Source organism: Odocoileus virginianus, chromosome 14 (genome assembly GCF_023699985.2).
Source record: "Odocoileus virginianus isolate 20LAN1187 ecotype Illinois chromosome 14, Ovbor_1.2, whole genome shotgun sequence".
Taxonomy (NCBI): Eukaryota; Metazoa; Chordata; class Mammalia; order Artiodactyla; family Cervidae; genus Odocoileus; species Odocoileus virginianus.
The window spans coordinates 65,462,038-65,479,402 of NC_069687.1; the positions used below are offsets into that span (position 1 = coordinate 65,462,038).

The window sequence follows — 17,365 nt, forward strand, 5'->3', positions numbered from 1 at the left end:
AGGAGCTGGGGGCACTCATGTGACCTCTAGAATATCAAGCGGCGGGTGTCTGTGTTACAGAGGTGAGCTTTTAGGTCTTAGAGCCGCACCAGGCTCAGTAGAGAGAGCCCCAGCACTGTAATCTGAAAGGACCAGCTTTGAATCTGGCTCCTGCACTTAGGACTCCCTAGGTGGCTCAGTGGTGAAGAATCCGCCTGGCAATGCAAGAGACCCGGGTTCTAACCCTGGGTTGGGTAGATCCCCTGGAATAGGAAATGGCAACCCACTCCAGTATTCTTGCCTGGAGAATTCCATGAACAGAGGAGCCTGGTGGGCTACAGTCCATGGAGTTGCAAAGAGTCAGATACAACTGCGCACGCGCACACACGCATGCATACATGCAGCCCGCACTTAGAGCAGGCTAACTGTAGATGAGTAATTTTAGGCCTCTGAGCTTCAGATTCAGTTTCTCCAACTGACCATTGAGTAAAGTGAGGGGCAGAGATGCTAGGATCATGTCTGATATTTACGGGAGGCCCTATGCTCATGTTTATTTTTGTCACTGCTTTTTAATCCTTCCAACAACCACTTTAAGGATGAAAGCGTAGAGGGAAGTATGTTTTTGCCTTCAAATGTTATTGCTCACTTGTCTCTTCTATTGATGGGAGCAAATCTCTGCCCAGGTGCCCAAACTGTACAGTTTGACCACCAGGAGTCCCCCGGGCCAACCAGGCTTTTCTTAGACCTGGCCGGCTGGAAACAGCTGTGAAACTCTCACTGCTCCAGCCTCTCCTTGGTTGGTCTTTTAAAAGGTGAGTTTCTCTTTTCCTGCCCCAAACCTCCACTATTTCTAACTCTCATCACTACTCTGTACAAAGTAAGGTTTAAAAATCCCAAGAGGCTCAGAGAGGCATCGTGACCTGCCTGGGGTCACACAGTACACAGCTGTCAAAGGCTGAGGGCTTTGGCTGCTGGGCGAGTTGGAAATGCCAGCCCCTCCAGCTGCTGACAACCCCACCCCTTCGAGCTTCCACTCCTCCTCCCTCCCCTCTGTCGGCAAAAAGAAACTCAATTCCCATCCCAGACTTCTCTTCCAGCCCAGAGAGATTAAGTGAAGAAGAAATGTCTCCAAATAAACCGAGATGGTCTTTCCTGGCTGCTCAGATTTGATGTCTGTGGTTTGAAGCCTGTCGCCCAGTAGATTCTGGGAATCGCAGGGCAGGGGCCTGGGTAACGGCTGCCAGCCCCTGGGCTGGGTACCTGCCCTCTTGAGCTTGTGTCCTGGGGCTGTGTGCTCAGACCTGACCATGTTTGGGCATGGAGGCCCGTCTGAGACGAGAACCAAAGGCTGCTTCCCCAGAGACGGGCTGGGAGCCCAAACTTCCTGCTGCAGCTCAGGCAGCCTCTCTGGGGTGGGGGCTGGGGACCAGGCAGAAAAGGGTCTGCCGAAGACTCGCAGGGCACCCAGGAGACTGTGAGTACCGAGGTCAAGGCCACTGGGAAGAGGCTGGGGACAGAGGGGAGACCTTCGCTGAGGGGGGCCGGCAGTGGGAACTCCCTTCCTCGAGGGGCTGGCGTCAGGACTCTGGGCTCCAGAGGAGCTATGTTAAGTCACACAGGACAAGAACTGCCGGACCCGTGGTCTGGCGGCCTGCGGGGGGCTGCAGGTGGAATGGGGGCTCCTTGGCCCCGTCCCTGTAGTGGCTCAGTGCCCTGGCCCTCGTCTCAGCCTGCAGAGCAGCCAGAGGGCAGCAGCCCGGAGATCAGGACCAGCCCTGGCACTTGTCACCAGGGGAGGGGTGGGGCAGAAACAGACCCAGCAAGAGCACTGGGGACTTCTGATCCAAGCCTCAGGGTTTTCTTTGTTAATAGTAACAGTTAATATTTATCGAGGGTTTGGTTGGGCCAGGCAATGTGATGTCTGGTACATCATTTGATCTTTATCAGAACTCTCGAAAGCGGGTACTATCATGCTTGTTTTACAGTCACAGGCTGCTAGATGGCAAAGCCAGGATTTGATCCCATGCCTGAAGAACAGCCCCTTCCCTCACTCCTCTAGACACTTAAACATTGTCTTCGATGCCCTGAAAAGGATGTCAACCCAAATATCGGGTTACTCAGGACCCCTCAAAAATCCCGCCTTGCTTGGCCCTTCTTCACCTTTCCTCAATCCACCCCCGGCCTCCAGTGACATTTCCAAATGGAGAGCTATATCTCAAAAGTCCAGAGATATTTAGCAGTTCTCAGTTGAGGAGTTCTCCTTCGAGTCTAGCTGAAATCCCCCATTTTACAGCTGTAGCCCACTTCTTCCTGGGCAGACCTCAGGGGGTCTCAGCGGTTCCCACCCTTCCTCCTACCTAAAGGTTCTCACTATGGATGTTGAAATTTAGGACAACATCCAAATTCACATCCTCACCCTATTCTTTTATCCTGTGTGGTGTTAGGAGGATTTACCAAAACTCTGCTAGCCCCCTCCCTTGGGGTGGGTGACAGTCTTACTAGAGCATTGCAGACAGGAGGGATCTGAACAAGTGGTTGGGTCCACGCTGCTTTATCTCCTTTCCTCCCGAGTGCCCAGGCCTGGCACACTGGGGGTCCTGGGGGAGGGGATGCTATGATGTGGCAGACGGGCTGGTGTCCCTGAGAAGGCAGGGCAGCACCAGTTCCCCCCACCACTCTCCGCTCCCAGTCTCAAGGATGCTCTGACTCTCCCAGGAAAGGACTGGTTCTATTGTGGGCACTCAGCCTAGGTCCTCCTCCGAGGCGTGATTCCGTGTGGACCCCAGAGACGTGCACTCCACAGTCCCAGGGCTGGTGCCAGGCACCAGTGATCCCGGACAGCCCTGGGAAGGAAGGCTGTGTAGGGTTTTTGCCCATCCCTAGGTGGCTGCATTCTTTAGCCTGCAAAAACATGTGTGGGCTTGTTAGACTGGCCCTAGTTAAATCATGATGTGGGCTGTTCCATTTCCCACAAGATGGAAGGACAGAAGGACAAAAGTAATAGGAAAAGGAATTGAATAGAATGTCTTTCATTGTCAAGAGAAAATTTTTCCTTTGTGACTTTGTAGTGTCTGTTAGAATGTACATTCTCCTAAATGTGGGAGAAAAAGTCATCATTGGGTATCATCCCTGTTAATCACCTTGGAGGGCGTGACAGGGCTGTAATCTTGGTATCTGACCCTGGAGTCTCCTTTTTAGGACAGTGGGGGACCGGGGACTACTGCAGTGGGGAAGAAACAGGGTGGAGATCTCTGACTGGACACTCGAAGCAACTTAATAGAAGAGAAGTTGACTAGAAAATAAGACACTTTGTTGAAAATCCCTTTGAATTAATAATGCCTATCTCGGGAATACTCACTCATTCATAAAAATAATGTTTATTGCCTTAGGGACCTGGCAGGGAAAATAAAGTCCTTCCTGATATCTCACTAACATTTCCCCTAATTCAGGCGTTAGAGAGAAAGGCCCCATGGCCCTATTATCTTTGGTAGAAATGTTACCATCAGCAGCAAACAAAAAGTAACAAGAAATGAATTTACTGAAGGCTACAGGGCAACTTGCTGACTGCATGGGAAGTCCATACCAGCACCGAAGCCGGGAAGCTCGGCTCCAGGAGGCGCACGGGGGGACAAGAGTGGCCCTCCTGCGGGCGTTCGGGGGGGCGGGGCTGCTTGCTCTGGGAGAGGCAGGCTCCAGGAGAAGGATGAAGGGCTTCAGGCTCAAGATGCAGGGAGGCAGGAAGCTGCCCATCACTGGTGCCATTCTGCTTGGGCTCGGGGGCTCAGGTCCCCAGGTTAGAGAGCAGCTGCTGAGGCCACGTGATGCCTCCTGCCCTTGCGGAAAGCAGGGCGGTGGCTGTTTCAGGATCCCCACGGCTGAAACCCCTCCTGTCGCCCCGCTGTCTTGGCTGCCCTCTGGCGGACCTGCTGCCCCTTCTCTGCACGCTAACCCTTACCCAACCAGCCCTGCTGTGGGACTGGTTTTTTTTTAAGTTAATTAACTTTTAACTGTGCTGGGTCACTGTTGCTGTCTGAGGCCTTTCTCTGGTCGCGGCGTGTGGGGGTTAGCCTGGTTGCAGCGCACAGACTTCTCACTGCTGTGGCTTCTCTCGTGGAGCGGCTCTGAGCGCGCGGGCTTCAGTGGTTGCAGCACATGGGCTGAGTAGCCGTGGCTCACGGGCTGCGTGGCTCCACGCCATGCGGAACCTTCCCGGACCAGGGATCGTCCCCTGCGCTGGCAGGAGGATTCTCATCCAGTGCATCCCCGGGGTGTCCCGTCAGACTGTTTTGGCTCCAAGTTTCTCTGAGACAAGTGTCCTCGGAGGACATGCACGGGTATTCCCCCTCTGCTACTTCCAGTAACAGTTTATTTCCTGTATTAGCTTCCTATCGCTGCTCTAACGAATTAGCACAAACTTGGTGGCCCCAGTAGAAATCTACGCATAGACGGTTCTGGAGGCAGAAGTTCAAAGTCAGCAGGGCGCCGGCAAGGCTCCGTCAAGGGTCAGCAGGGCTGCGCTCCTCCAGAGGATGCAGAGGACAGCGCACAGTTCCCTGCCTCTTCCAGCTTCCGGGAGCTGCCAACCCCCTGGTGCACGGTCGCATCACTCCAGCTTCAGCCGCCTGGTCACAGCCCTCTCTCCTTTGTGTCTCATCTCCCTCCGCCTCCTTCTTGTAAAGATCCCTGGGGTTACCTTTAGGTCTACGTGAATAATCCAGGATAATCTCCCCATCTCGAGATCCTTAATTTAAAGTCTTTGCCATGTAAAGTAACAGTCACAGATCCTGGGGCTGAGAACATGTGCATCCTGAGGGCTATTATGGAGCCTGTCAGACACTGTGTCACTTTGCGCAAGTCACTTTACCTCTCTGAGCCACATCATCTGTAGAATGGTGATGATAATACTTGCCTCTCAGAGCTGGTGGAAGGCTTAAATGGGGTCAAAAAGCCCTCCGAGTTTTCCAAACCCTGCATTGAAAATAGAGATGATGTTGAAAATTGATCACCCTCTCCTCTCACCTGTCACCTGTGCTGATCTCATGTCTGTTTGCCTCTGTGATCCTAGAAATGTCTGCTGTCCCCAGTGGCCATGGGAAAGAAGCTGGTGATGGCCCAGAAGCGGGGAGAGACTCGAGCCCTCTGCCTGGGAGTGGCCATGGTAGTGGGCGCTGTCATCACCTACTACATCCTAGGCACAACTGTGCTGCCCCTCTATCAGAAAAGGTACCGTACTCCCAGGCCTGCTCCCACCCTCCAGCCTCTCCACCAAGGGTCTGGCATCTCTCCTTGTGTTGTATATCTCAAGTGACAGGGAGCTTACCACCTCAACTATGCCCACCATTTCATTTGAGGGCCTTTCTGATAAGTAGGGGACTTTCCAGGTGGCACCAGTGGTAAAGAGCCTGCCTGCCAAAGCAGGAGACAGGGGTTTGATCCCTGGGTCAGGAAGATTCCCCTGGAGGAGGGCATGCAACCCACTCCAGTATTCTTGCCTGGAGGATCCTGTGGACAGAGGAGCCTGGCAAGCTATGGTCTATAATGTTGCAAAGAGTTTGACAAGACTGAAGTGACTTAGCATGCACTGATAAGTAGGAAGTGTCTACACTGAGCTAAAATCTGTTCCCCTGGAGCTCTGCTCTGGAATCTCAGAGAATGTCCCATGTCTTTGCTCTCTGACATGTCAACCACATGAGCTGTTAAAGGAAAGACTGGGAAGTTCCTGATCCGTGCTCTAACGAGAAGGAATACGCTCAGTTTTCTCAGCCTGACTTAGGACAAATCTCAGACCCTTGCCTCTGGGCACATTCCAGCGGCCGACAGCCCTCTTCTGTCTGGCAAGGTGTCCCCTGCCTGATAGCTGGAGATGAGTCATTGATTTGCTGATGTGTTGAAGAGCCTGTCAGTCTCTCCTGGGTCTGCTCCTGCCTTACTTTTTACGGTGCTGGGTTTCCAGGTTGGAATCTTACCGAGTGAGGCACTGCTCAGAATGGCCATGTGCCTCCAAGACATTTTCTCTGGGTTCAATGCCATCTCTACCATCTTCCCCAGCTGGGCACAAATCAAGCTCCTCTTCTATCTACTCTTTTTAAGGGAAGGGGCACAGATTCTGAAACCATCCAGACCTGGCTTCAGGGACTGTGTGCCCTTAGCAAAGTCGCTTGACCTCTCTGAGCTTCTCTTCCACCCTCTGCAAGATGAAGATGGTGTTGACAAAGGGTCTGAGGTCCGGCTGCAGGCCAGAGTCACTGCAAAGAATTTTGGAAGCACATCCACCCATCTTAGAAATTCTGGTTCACTTGTTCTGGGGTGTGATTTGGATGTGAGAATCTTTAAATCGAACCAGGGTTTGGGGTGAGCAGTGGGGTCCGGGCCAGTTTATGTAGATATTGTCCAAGAGGCCAAAAAACTGATACTCTGATTTTATGATTGCTCCACGGGACCCAGGGACTCAGGTCACGCTCCTTTAGTGCTGGTTGCTTACGGCAAATGGGTCTTGGTCCTGAGTCTCTCTGGGTCCATGCTGGGCGCCCTGTGCCACCCGTGTCCTGAGATGTGCTTGTGTGTGCGTGGTCTCCCCAGCGTGTGGACCCAGGAATCCACGTGTCACCTGATTGAGACCACCATCAGGGACCAGGAGGAGCTGGAGGGCAAGAGGGTGCCCCAGTACCCATGCCTGTGGGTCAACGTGTCGGCCGTGGGCCGCTGGGCCGTGCTGTACCACACGGAGGACACCCGGGACCAGAACCAGCAGGTACTGACTGGGTGGGGGGTGAGGACGCGTCCTTTGGAGCCTGGTGGGTGTGTGCTTGTCCCCAGCTGGCTCCTGAACCCCCCTCTGGAGAAGAGCGGAGACTGGACAAGGATAAACCCAGTTGACCAGGGGCCACAGCTGGTCTGAGGCCCAGCCAGCCTTAGCCCTTCTGTGCTGGAGTCCGACAGATCCGCCACCGACTGGCTGTGTGACGGGGGCTCGGCCCCGCCAAGCCCTAGTTTCTGTTAATCAAAGTGCTGCTATGAAGTCAAGGACTGTGTATAATGTGCCAATCTTGATGCTGGCCAGACAGCAGGCACTCAGAGTAAGCGGCTGATAGTGTTCTTATTTCATTCTGTAACATGGGTCAGATGAGAAGCCAGGCCCAGAGCTGACCTCACATACAAGAACCCCTGTGACTCCCTGACTGCCCACTCTAGGAGGCCAGAGGCCCACATTTGGAGCAGCCTTTAGAGGCCAACACTTGGAAAGCTTTTCTATCACTGCCTCTCAATGCCCTCGTCACACCTCCAAATCTACCACTGAAGTCCTTTCTGTAGGAAACACAAGTTGACCCATTTTCATGCATTCATTCATTCAGCCATCATTTCCTGTGTTAGGGGCTGGGTTCAAGACAAGAGAGCTCGTACGTGAAATAATACTGAGCAGAGACGGCTCAGTGCCATAGTGAAGAACAGTGAGGTGAGGGCGTCAGAAAGCCACTGGTCTTAAAATCAGGCAGGTCCTGCTTACACAGAAATGCAGAGGCAGGCACACGTGTCAAGGGGACACAGAGAACATGGTTTGGGGAAGGAAGGTGAGGAGATACAGGATTCCAACCCCCGCATGGACAGTGCTACAGGGAGGGATATAGCGAGAAAAAGCTTCAAAGGCAGCTTAGGGTCTGTTCCCAGAGGCCCTCCACACCGCCAACGTGTGCAATTAAAATGGGGTTTGGGGGTAGTTTTTCTTTGTTGTTGTTTTTTGAAAGAAGCAAAACTTTAATGAAGAATGCTACACATTATTGAAGGTAATTCGTTCTCATGTTAAAAAATATATTACTGAAAGCGTTTTACTAAAATGTTTTTTTGCTTAAAAGACAGTCTTCAAGGATGTCTGAGAGAAGTAGCATGCACAGCACAGTAGGAGAGGAGGAGAGGAGGTTTAACTCCAGCATGAGACCCTGACATAGCACAGGTGTGGAAGCAACCATTTTATAGAGAATGGGGTTAGATGTTTATATTCAATCAGGATTTTTTGTTTGTTTCTTTTTTTTTTTTTTTTGAGCTTTAACAGTTCAGCCGAAGAAAGGAGATTGGGAAGAAAAGATGGGGAAAGGGCTAAGCTTATCCACAATCACCATTTTACAAAACACCACACTGATTCAACCACAGGAGACATGGCTGTGAGTTGTAGCTGTGTAGCCCAGCAAATGCGTACAGCAAATGCCAAGGACCCAGGGTTGATGTAATAGGCACAGTTTTAAAGAGACTGATTCTGTCAGGGTGGTCTCTCATCGACCTGAGCTGGGGACACATGAAGCTCCTTCACATTTTCATCAAAGGCCAGAGCTTTGCCGGGAACTGAGTTCACTCCAAGTAAAGCTCCTGGCGCTGGCTTTAACAGGAAGCAAAGTTATTTGCAACTCCTAATAGAATTCACCATCTCCTAGGGGAAGTTCTACTGATTACCAGGGAGTTAAATTCATGCAAACCATAAAGAAAGGAAATACTAATTATATTCTGGCGCTGTACAAGCTGTGTGCCTGTTTTCTGCCAAGGACTACCAGACTGTGGAATTAAAATGTGATCAGCGAAGCTGGGGCTCCTCACCTCTGGGTGTTAGGTCCTCCTGGTGGTCTTAGCAAAAGCAGGGTCCTACACCAGACCCACTGAAGCAGAATCTCTGGCCTTTCCAGGTCATTCTAAGTTTCCTTGGGAATTATTGCTGTGAGCAACTAGGAGTCTGTGAAAGATGTGGGGTGCTGGCCCCATGACCAGAATGATATGGAGGAGTGTGGGGTTCCGTAGGGAGAGAGGCGGGGGCCACCATAGTTGGGACAGAGTCGGGACAAGGATGGATGCTGACACTCAGAACTCGGCAGCTGATGGGTGGTAACTGGCAGGGTGCCTGGGGGATGGTGGGATCGTGAACCGTGCTGGGGGCTCCTGGTGAAGTGGGTCTGGGCAGGCAAGGGGGCCTGGCTGTTCTGTCATCACTAGCATGACTCAGCCATACCAGATGCAGCTAGGGCCTCCGAACCCGCCTGAATCAGCTCCTCCCAGGACTCTGCCTCTTCTTTGGCATCCAGGGGCCCCTGATTTATCCCCAGGATCAAGAAGCAAATTTTCAAAGACAAGCAGAAGTGGTCACTGGTGCGATGGGAGTTGGGAACAGGCTGGTTTGCAGGTTGCCAGCTCGGAGGAACTTGAGGTGAGATCTTCCCCCGAATGGGCTCTCAGCAGCCTGAGACCTGCCTGCTGGGTTTGGAGGGACAGCACGGCCACCACCACGTGTTCAATCTTTTCCCCCATAGTACCCAGGCGCCCCCAGGAGTGGTGCTAAAGGCAGGCTGCTGCACTGGTGTGACGGAGGAGGGGCCTTCATGGCTTTGCCAAACAGCAGGGTGGTATACCAGCTGCTCTTCCCACCTCTGTTCAGCTCTGTAGTGCCAGGAGCTGGTGCTTCAGGATGGCTGGGTGTCTTCTGGAGTGGCATGTGCAAGGCTGTTTCCCTCTCTATTCTGAGGAAGGAGGTCACCAGCTCACTCTTGGTTTATCTCATGAGACTTAGCCTGAGAGCTTCTAAGCTCCTTTCGAGGGTCTGCGCTGAGGACAGTGTCACCATGGGGCTTGGGAAAGAGGCTGGATCATTTAAGATCCTTTAGACAACAGGTGCTAGTGGTAAAGAACCTGCCTGCCAATGCAGGAGACATAAGAGACGCAGGTTCGATCCCTGAGTCAGGAAGATCCCCTGGAGGAAGGCATGGCAACCCACTCCATCCTAACCCAGTTGGCTAGGTTAACCAAGGTCACAGTCAGAGGCAGTGGGGAGATTTGAGCCAGGCCCTTTCAGCTCAGGATTCGGGACCCACTTGCTGCTAGGACACTGGGCTTCTCTGGTGGCCTAGATGGTAAAGAATCTGCTTGCAGTGCAGGAGACCTGGGTTCCATCCCTGGGTTGAGAAGGTCCCCTGGGGAAGTAAGTGGCTACTCACGCCAATATTCTTGCCTGGAGAACCCCATGGATAGAGAAACCTGGTGAGCTATAGTCCATGGGGTCGCAAAGAGATGGACATGACTGAGCAACTAATGCAAGGCTAGGACCTTAGAGTCCCCAACAAATCTGAGTGCCAGATTCCTCAGGAGAGAGCGGCTCCCCATGCTCAGCTGCTCCCCGGCTGGCTGCGGATGTGGACCTGCATCTGGATGCAGCTCCACCATCTCTCCAGGCTGTCAGAGCTGCAGTGTAACCATCACCTCTACTGCTGGACTGAGTGCTGTCAGGGCAGGCAGCCTCGGGGCAGGACCTCACTCAAATCCAGGGAATGACCCAGGCCTGGGGAGAAGCTGGCCTGACACTGTCTCTCATTTTGACTCATTTGACATGATTGTATAGGGCAGTGGTCCTCAAACTTCAGGGCCTGAAGGAGTGTCCAGATTTCTGAGCCCCCTCCTCAGAGATTCAGAGTGAGCAGGGAGCCTGTGTTTGTGGCCAGCCCTCCAGGTGGTCTGCTGCGGGGGCTGTGGGGGGGCCACCCTTGCCGAACATCTGCTGGAGGCTCACGTAAGCCACGTGCAGACCTCCCAGGACGGAAGAGAGATAAAGCCAGGGTCTCTCCTTCGTGCCTTCTCTGCAGAGCTTTCCCACTGGAACTCATCTTTCCAGGCCACAAGGTTCCTAATCACAGTGATCAGTGTCAGAATTAAACATATACCGGGCTCTGTCTGCACACAGCTCTTTTAAATGCACTCTCTCTTTCCTTTGAATCCCAGTGTCAAATACCAGCTGGCCAACATCTTGGGTTTTGCTCACACAGAGTTAGACCTCGTAGAGTTTTCAATTCAAATTTTTGCCACTATTTTAAAATTGTGAGAGTCCACATTAAAATCTGGCATTTTGGCTTCTCTTACTATTTTGGAGGCCTGGCTACAGTGGGTCTTCTGGATGGCGCGGCACCCGTCGCCCAGATGGAGTGGTGACTGCCAGGCTGGGTGTGTCTGGCTCTCTCCCTCACCCCAGGCGCCACCACGCCCTGCCAGTTCTCCCTGGCACCAAGGCAAGTGCCAGTTGGCACCTGTCATCTTACTCCCTCACTGCTTCACTTGTGGATGTTACCTGTGTGAGCTTTGTAGGCAGTTGAGTGTATGACCTCTGCCCTGAATCCAAATACAGAGCCCACTCAGCCTATGTCTCCAATTGGACTTCTTAGACAGCTAAGTTTGAAGTTCTTTAATAAACTCCTTTGAAAAAGATACTGCTATTAACCCACTTAAGTGATGAAGACATCAAGGCTCAGTGTGTGTGTTAGTATCTCAGTTGTGACAATTCTGTTTCATCCCATGGACTGTAGACTGCCAGACTCCTCTGTCCGTGGAATTCACCAGGCAAGGATACTGGAGTGTGTTGCCATTCCTTTCTCCAGGGAATCTTCCTGACCCAGGGATCGAACCCAAGTCTCCTGCATTACAAGCAAATTCTTTACCATCTGATCCACCAGGGAAGCCCTGTTAAGCAATTAGCCTAAGGTTCCTCAGTGGCTCAGCTGTAAAGAATCTTCCTGCAATGCAGGAGACACAGTTTCAATTCCTGGGGTGGGAAGAGCCCCTGCAGGAGCAAATGGCAACCCATTGCGTATTCTTGCGTGGAGAATCCCATGGATAGAGGAGCCTGGAGGGCTGCCGTCCATGCAGTACACAGAGTTGGACATGACTGAGCGACTGAGCGCTGCAAGTGTTGGGGCAGAGCCGGGGCTCCAGCTAGGGTCCCCGCCTCCCAGGCGCAGTGTGCCTCCCGGACGGCTCCAAGGCCGCCGTCCTCCCAGCCAGCACTGTGTAGGCACCCCCTTGAGCCATGCAGCGTGCAGCCTGCCAAGCTTTGGGCAGTCTTGAGCCCACTCAGGCGCTCAAATCCAAAGCTGGTGTTCTCCTTTACTCCACACCAGGCCCCGAGAAACAGGGGCTTCAACCCCGCGCGTGCCCTTGACTCTCCCTGCAGTGCTCCTACATCCCAAGCAGCCTGGACAGCTACCAAGTGGCCCGGGCCGACGTGGAGGAGGTCAGAGCCAGGTTCCACGAGCACCAGGACTTCTTCTGCTTCGCCACGACTCGGGAGAACGAGAGCAGCGTCCTGTACCGGCGCCTCTACGGGCCCCAGAGCCTCCTCTTCTCGCTCTTCTGGCCCACCTTCCTGCTGACCGGCGGCCTGCTCATTATCGTCATGGTGAAGATCAACCAGTCCCTGTCCATCCTGGCGGCCCAGAGGTAGATCCACGCACGCCCCGTCACCTCTCAGGCCGCGGGGGCCTGGATGGACCCCGGGGCCCTGGATGGACCCCGGGGCCGCTCCCGCTTGGGTCCCATGCTCCCTCTCCTGCCTTCGCCCCCTCGCCCTCCAGTGCCCTGCCTCCCGCTGCACGGATGGCCTTCAGGAAATCCCTTAGTTAAGTCATTTCCTGCTCAAGACTGTTCATTGGTTCCTCAGGACCCAGGGGAACTGAAGGTCAAACCGTGATGGTTCTCCATCGCTGACCCCACTCAACTGACTCCAATCTGTTTTCTGCTCTTCCACTGTCCACTGGACTGATGCCAATGGTTCTCACTTCTGCGCCTGCGTCTCAGAGATTGCCCCAAAGACCTGCTGGTCCCTCCTAGGAAGCACTCCCTGACAAGCCTCCATTCCTTCTTTGAATTCCAAAGTGAAAACAGCACACTCATTAGTGGGACATTGCTTGTTTTCAGCATTCTCAGATCTGTATACTTTCTCATGCCAATATTAACAAATATAGGGACAAACTTCCAGTCTTAAAGTCGTGGGGATATAACTACAACATGGTGACAATAATTAGTAATACTTTCCTGCATATTTGAAAGTTGCTAAGAGAGTAGATCTTAAAAGCTCTCATCATAAGAAAAAAAACTGTCGCGATGTGTGGAGATGGATGTTAACTAGAACCTTTTGTGGTGATGATTTTGTGATGCATACAGATATTGAATCATTTTGTTACACACTTGAAAACTAATATAATCTTATATATTGATTATACCTCAAAAAATCAAATATATACAAAACATATAGGCTATAAGGAAATGACACTAACATACATAAAAAACTTTAACAGTGGGATTTATTAATTGTAATTGTCTTCCTTTTATTTTTTGTACTTTTTAAAATTTTCAACAATAGAAAGGCTTGGTTTCACTGTGTTTATTTTTAATCAGGACAGTAACAACAGATGTAATTTTGGGAAAAAGTTTGAAGGGGTGAGCTCACCATCACCAAGCAGATGGAAGTGACCTAGGGGGTAGGTTGAAAACCAATCAGACACAGGGTTTTTTTTTTAATATTTACTTTTAATTGGAGGATAATTGCTTTACAGTGTTGTGTTGTTTCTGCCATATATCACCATGAATCAGCCGTAGGTGTACCTAAGGCACAGACTTTTGAGAACACACAAGTTTAAGAATCCTGAATAGAGGGGAGGTAAACACAGGGATGGGGATTGATGATTTTCCCCGTGGATTAAATACAAGGCACCAAGGCACTGACCTGGTGGCTCAGCAAGTGGTTAAGCAACATCAAAGCAGGAGACACAGTTTTGATCCCTGGTATGTGAAGATTCCTTATGCTGCTGGGCAACTGAACCTGTTCACCACAACCACTGAGGCTGCTTTCTAGAGCCCATAAGCCACTCAGCCCAGGGGCTAGAGCCGGTGCTCACAACCAGAGAAGCCACGGCAACGAGAAGTCCACGCAGCACCCGAGAGTATCGCCCACTGGTTACAACTAAAGACGTCCACGCGCAGAGATGAAGACCCAGAGCAGCCAAAAAAAATACAGGGCGCTGACCCTGCAGGGGGAGCCAGTCTGAGACTCGGGAAGGGATAATTGGGGGCAGCTGTCATAGATCCACCACCACTCCAAAGCTTGTGCTAGAGCAGGCCGTCTCAAAGTGTGGTCCCTGCACCAGCGTTCTTGGCAGCTTGTGAGAAAGGCACATTCCAGGCCCCCCGCCCGGCCCCACTGAGCCAGGAACCACAAGGCATGGGTGGGGAGTGGCTGGTGGGGTCCCGAGGAGCTGGGCAGCACTCTGCGTTTTAACAGCAGCTGCAGGGGACTCTGTTGTGTCCTTGAGCATGGGAACCACTGGTGCAGAGAACCACGGTCTTGTCCCGGGACTTTGGGGAACGAATCAACGCCTTTTTCAGGTCAAGTCCTCAGCTGGACTTGAAGTTAGGCTGGTGTCTCTGAAGGTCCTCCTGGCGCTGAGTCCAGGTGCAGCCCTGGGAGTGAGTCCTGCCTCCACTTCCACCAGACGCATCTCTCTCTTTCTCAGTTGTTTCATCTATAAAAGAAAGAATCCCCCTTTTGGGCGGTTGGGAGAGCTGAATGAGGGCTTGACACACACTAGGTGGTCAAAATGGAGGCTGTTCTTAGTAACGATAATAATGAATGAATATTCAAAATCTTCCAGAGGAAATTATACCAACACTAACGTTAACTAACATTTTTTGCTGCTTATTTATTCCATGCTGGGCACAATGCTAAGAAGTTTGCCTCATAAAAATTCAGTGAGTATTACTGAACCCACCTCATAGGTAAGGAGAAGCAACATAGGATAGAGGTTATATGTGTGGACTGGCTTCAGATTATTATTCAACTGTATTATTCCCGAGCTGTGTGGCTTTGGACAAATAACCTTTCTCTGCCTCAATTTCCTCACTTGCAACATAAGAACTAATAATAATATTTCCCATTTGAGGGTTGTTAGTATTAAATGAGTTATTGTATAATGTTCCTAGAAGAGTGACTGACACCTGATGAGTGCTGTATATTATGAAAAACTGAGGCTGTAAGAGGTCATTGGCCAAGGTCAACCAGATAGTAAGTGAGGAACGGGGACTTGAGCCATGAGCTGTGTGATTCCAGAGCCTGGTCTGTGATTCTTGAGCTGACTCAGTCACCGGAAGCCCCAGGGTCCAGGTAAGGAACAGCGTTGCATCCTGGGAACCCCAAGGTGTTCTGATGCAAGTCAGGGATCTGGGAGGAGGGGCACCTGGAATCTGTACCCACAACTGTAGCTTGCAGCCAGGGACCCCTGATGCAACTTCACACTCTCCAGGTTCTTACTAGAGACGATCCTTCCAAGGGGGAGGAACACCCCACTCCCTGGACCTTCTTCCTTCTGGGCTCAGGGACATCTTAAGAGTCCTGTGAATCTAGGAAGTCTTGTTGGGATATTGTCTTATAGTTTGGTAAGAGATTTTCTTTGGAGGAAATTAGGTAAAGGTACATAGGATCTATCTGTGTGTTTCTTTACACCAAAATCTACAATTCCCCCCAAATTTAAGTATAATTTTTAAAAAAGAAAGAGTATCCCCATCATGAATCTCATTTATAGGGGTTTCTTTGCCTATGGTTTTCATGCACCTTCATTTGGGGCTGAAATACACCAAAATACAGACTATCCCAACAGCCCATACAGGGGAAAAGACCACCACCCTTTAGCAAAAAGTACCTGGGGACGCCCAGCCCTAACTGCCCCATGCATTATTAACAGTGAACTTCCTTTGCTTAAGACAAATGCCTTCTTCCTGTCAATGGAGTTTGGCCTCCTTCTATCAAATCCCATACCTGCCGGCTGTTCACAGAACTTCAAGCCCAAGATGAGCATGAGCTAATGGGCATTTAAGCGGAGTCAGACACGGAGGAAAAATGTTTCTGGAATAAGGGCCGCCTGGGGGCAGAGAGCCCTCACAGTTCTTTAAAAAAATCAGTCTAGTGTTGGCACTGCTTTTGCCTTTTCTCTCATGGGCCAGTGAGTCACACCTGGAGAGGTGTACCTGGATCACTCGCCCAGAACTCAGACAGCTTGGTGGAGATCAGTGGCAAGAGGACAGAGAGAGGCAGAGATGAAGCAGACACAGTGCCTGCCCTCAGGAGCTGGTCATCCTGTTGCCCTTTCTCCCTCCTTTCCCACCATTATCAAGCGCTTCCTTCTCCACAGTGAAGAACCTGACTTATGCAAATTCAAAATAATGCAATGAAAAATATTGCTAAAACCTCAATTTTTATGACATCCTGAAATAATGCTAGCCTCCCCCACCCCCATCAACAATTCACCTAAAATTCCTTCTAATTTCAAAACTCCTTGGGTGTGCAGATTGTAGACTGCATTCACTCTATTGCTAATTGGCAGCACAGGCTGGTGCATAAGAATAGCCAATGTCTTTTGCATTTAGAGAAATTTGAATTATATGACATACTTGCAAAGATACTGTTTGATCACAGTGCAGCTATCTTATACCTCATCAGCCACTGCCCTTTCATATGTAGGGAAAAGAGACCAAATCAAAATCAGAAAGGTGTGAAGAAATTCAACATGGTCTAGGGTGATGTTTCTTTAAAAAAAAATTTTTTTAAATGTGGACTATTTGTTAAGTATTTATTGAGTTTGTCACAATATATTTCTGTTTTTTAAAAAATATATTTTTGGAATTGATAGACCCCAAATGCTGCTTCTAGAGAGGCGGCAAGGTATTTGAGGATGTGCAATTGTATCTGTAATGTTCATATGAAGCAAATGTGACAAAATGCTAACACATGAGTTTTGAGGGGTGCTTTCTGAGGAGCACATAGGTGTTTTGTATTATTTGCTCTATTTTTCTGTGTACAAATGCTTTCCCTAAAATAAAAGAGTGAATGGAGACAAAAATATTTTTGGTTTTTTGGCCATGTGGCATGTGGGATCTTAGCTTCCTGACCAAGGATTGAACCCTCACCCCTGCATTGGAAGGAGGAGTCTTAACCCCTGGACCACCAGGGAAGTCCCTAGGGTAATGGTTCTCAAAGTGGAGGCCTGCAAGGTCAAAATTATTTTCATGATAATATTTATATACTGCCTGCTTTTTTCACTCTCAATCTCACCAACACACGTGGAAGTTTTAAGAGCTTATATGACATGTGATATCACAAAAGACTGAACGCAGACATGAGAAACCTGTTGTCTATTACGTGGAACATTAAAGTGATTTGCAAAAGAGGAAAACAATGCACCCTTTCTCAATAATTTTTTGAAAATGTAATTATTCCTCATAAAATATAATCTTTTGTTAACATGTAATGGATCTATCATTTGTTTTAAAATAAATTTATTTAAATGAAACATTCAGAGTTTTCATTCCTAAAATGGTAAACACTGGTTAATATAACCCAGATAAACCAAATCTCTTTTGGAACTCTAAGTATGTTTTCTAGACTGTAAAAGGATTCTGAGACCAGAAAGCTCTAGAACTGCTGACCTTGTGTGTCCAGAGACATTCAAGGTCCTCTTGCTCTTCCCACACTGTGCCCTATGTACGTCCAATGGCCTCCTCCAAGTTTCGTGTGATTCCTTCTTGGAGCCAGGAGGAGAGC

At 50.3% G+C, this 17,365-nt stretch overlaps 2 protein-coding genes across 4 annotated transcripts in view; one reads left to right on the top strand and one right to left on the bottom strand.

The window, feature by feature from the left end:
* Positions 1-17,365, bottom strand: part of KCNIP1 (potassium voltage-gated channel interacting protein 1) — a 396,292-nt gene that overhangs the window by 358,840 nt on the left and 20,087 nt on the right. The gene's annotated exons all lie outside the window — the stretch shown is intronic.
* Positions 1,063-17,114, top strand: KCNMB1 (potassium calcium-activated channel subfamily M regulatory beta subunit 1). 2 transcript variants are annotated; one of them, XM_020882459.2, is made up of 5 exons: positions 1,063-1,453; positions 5,045-5,202; positions 6,559-6,730; positions 11,948-12,213; positions 12,434-17,114. In XM_020882459.2, exons 2-5 carry the CDS (start codon positions 5,069-5,071, stop codon positions 12,447-12,449), a joined length of 588 nt encoding a protein of 195 aa, XP_020738118.1. In that variant the 5' UTR covers positions 1,063-1,453; positions 5,045-5,068; the 3' UTR covers positions 12,450-17,114. The 2 variants fall into 2 exon arrangements, with proteins under 2 accessions (XP_020738118.1, XP_020738119.1); XM_020882460.2 differs by having other exon boundaries at positions 11,948-17,114.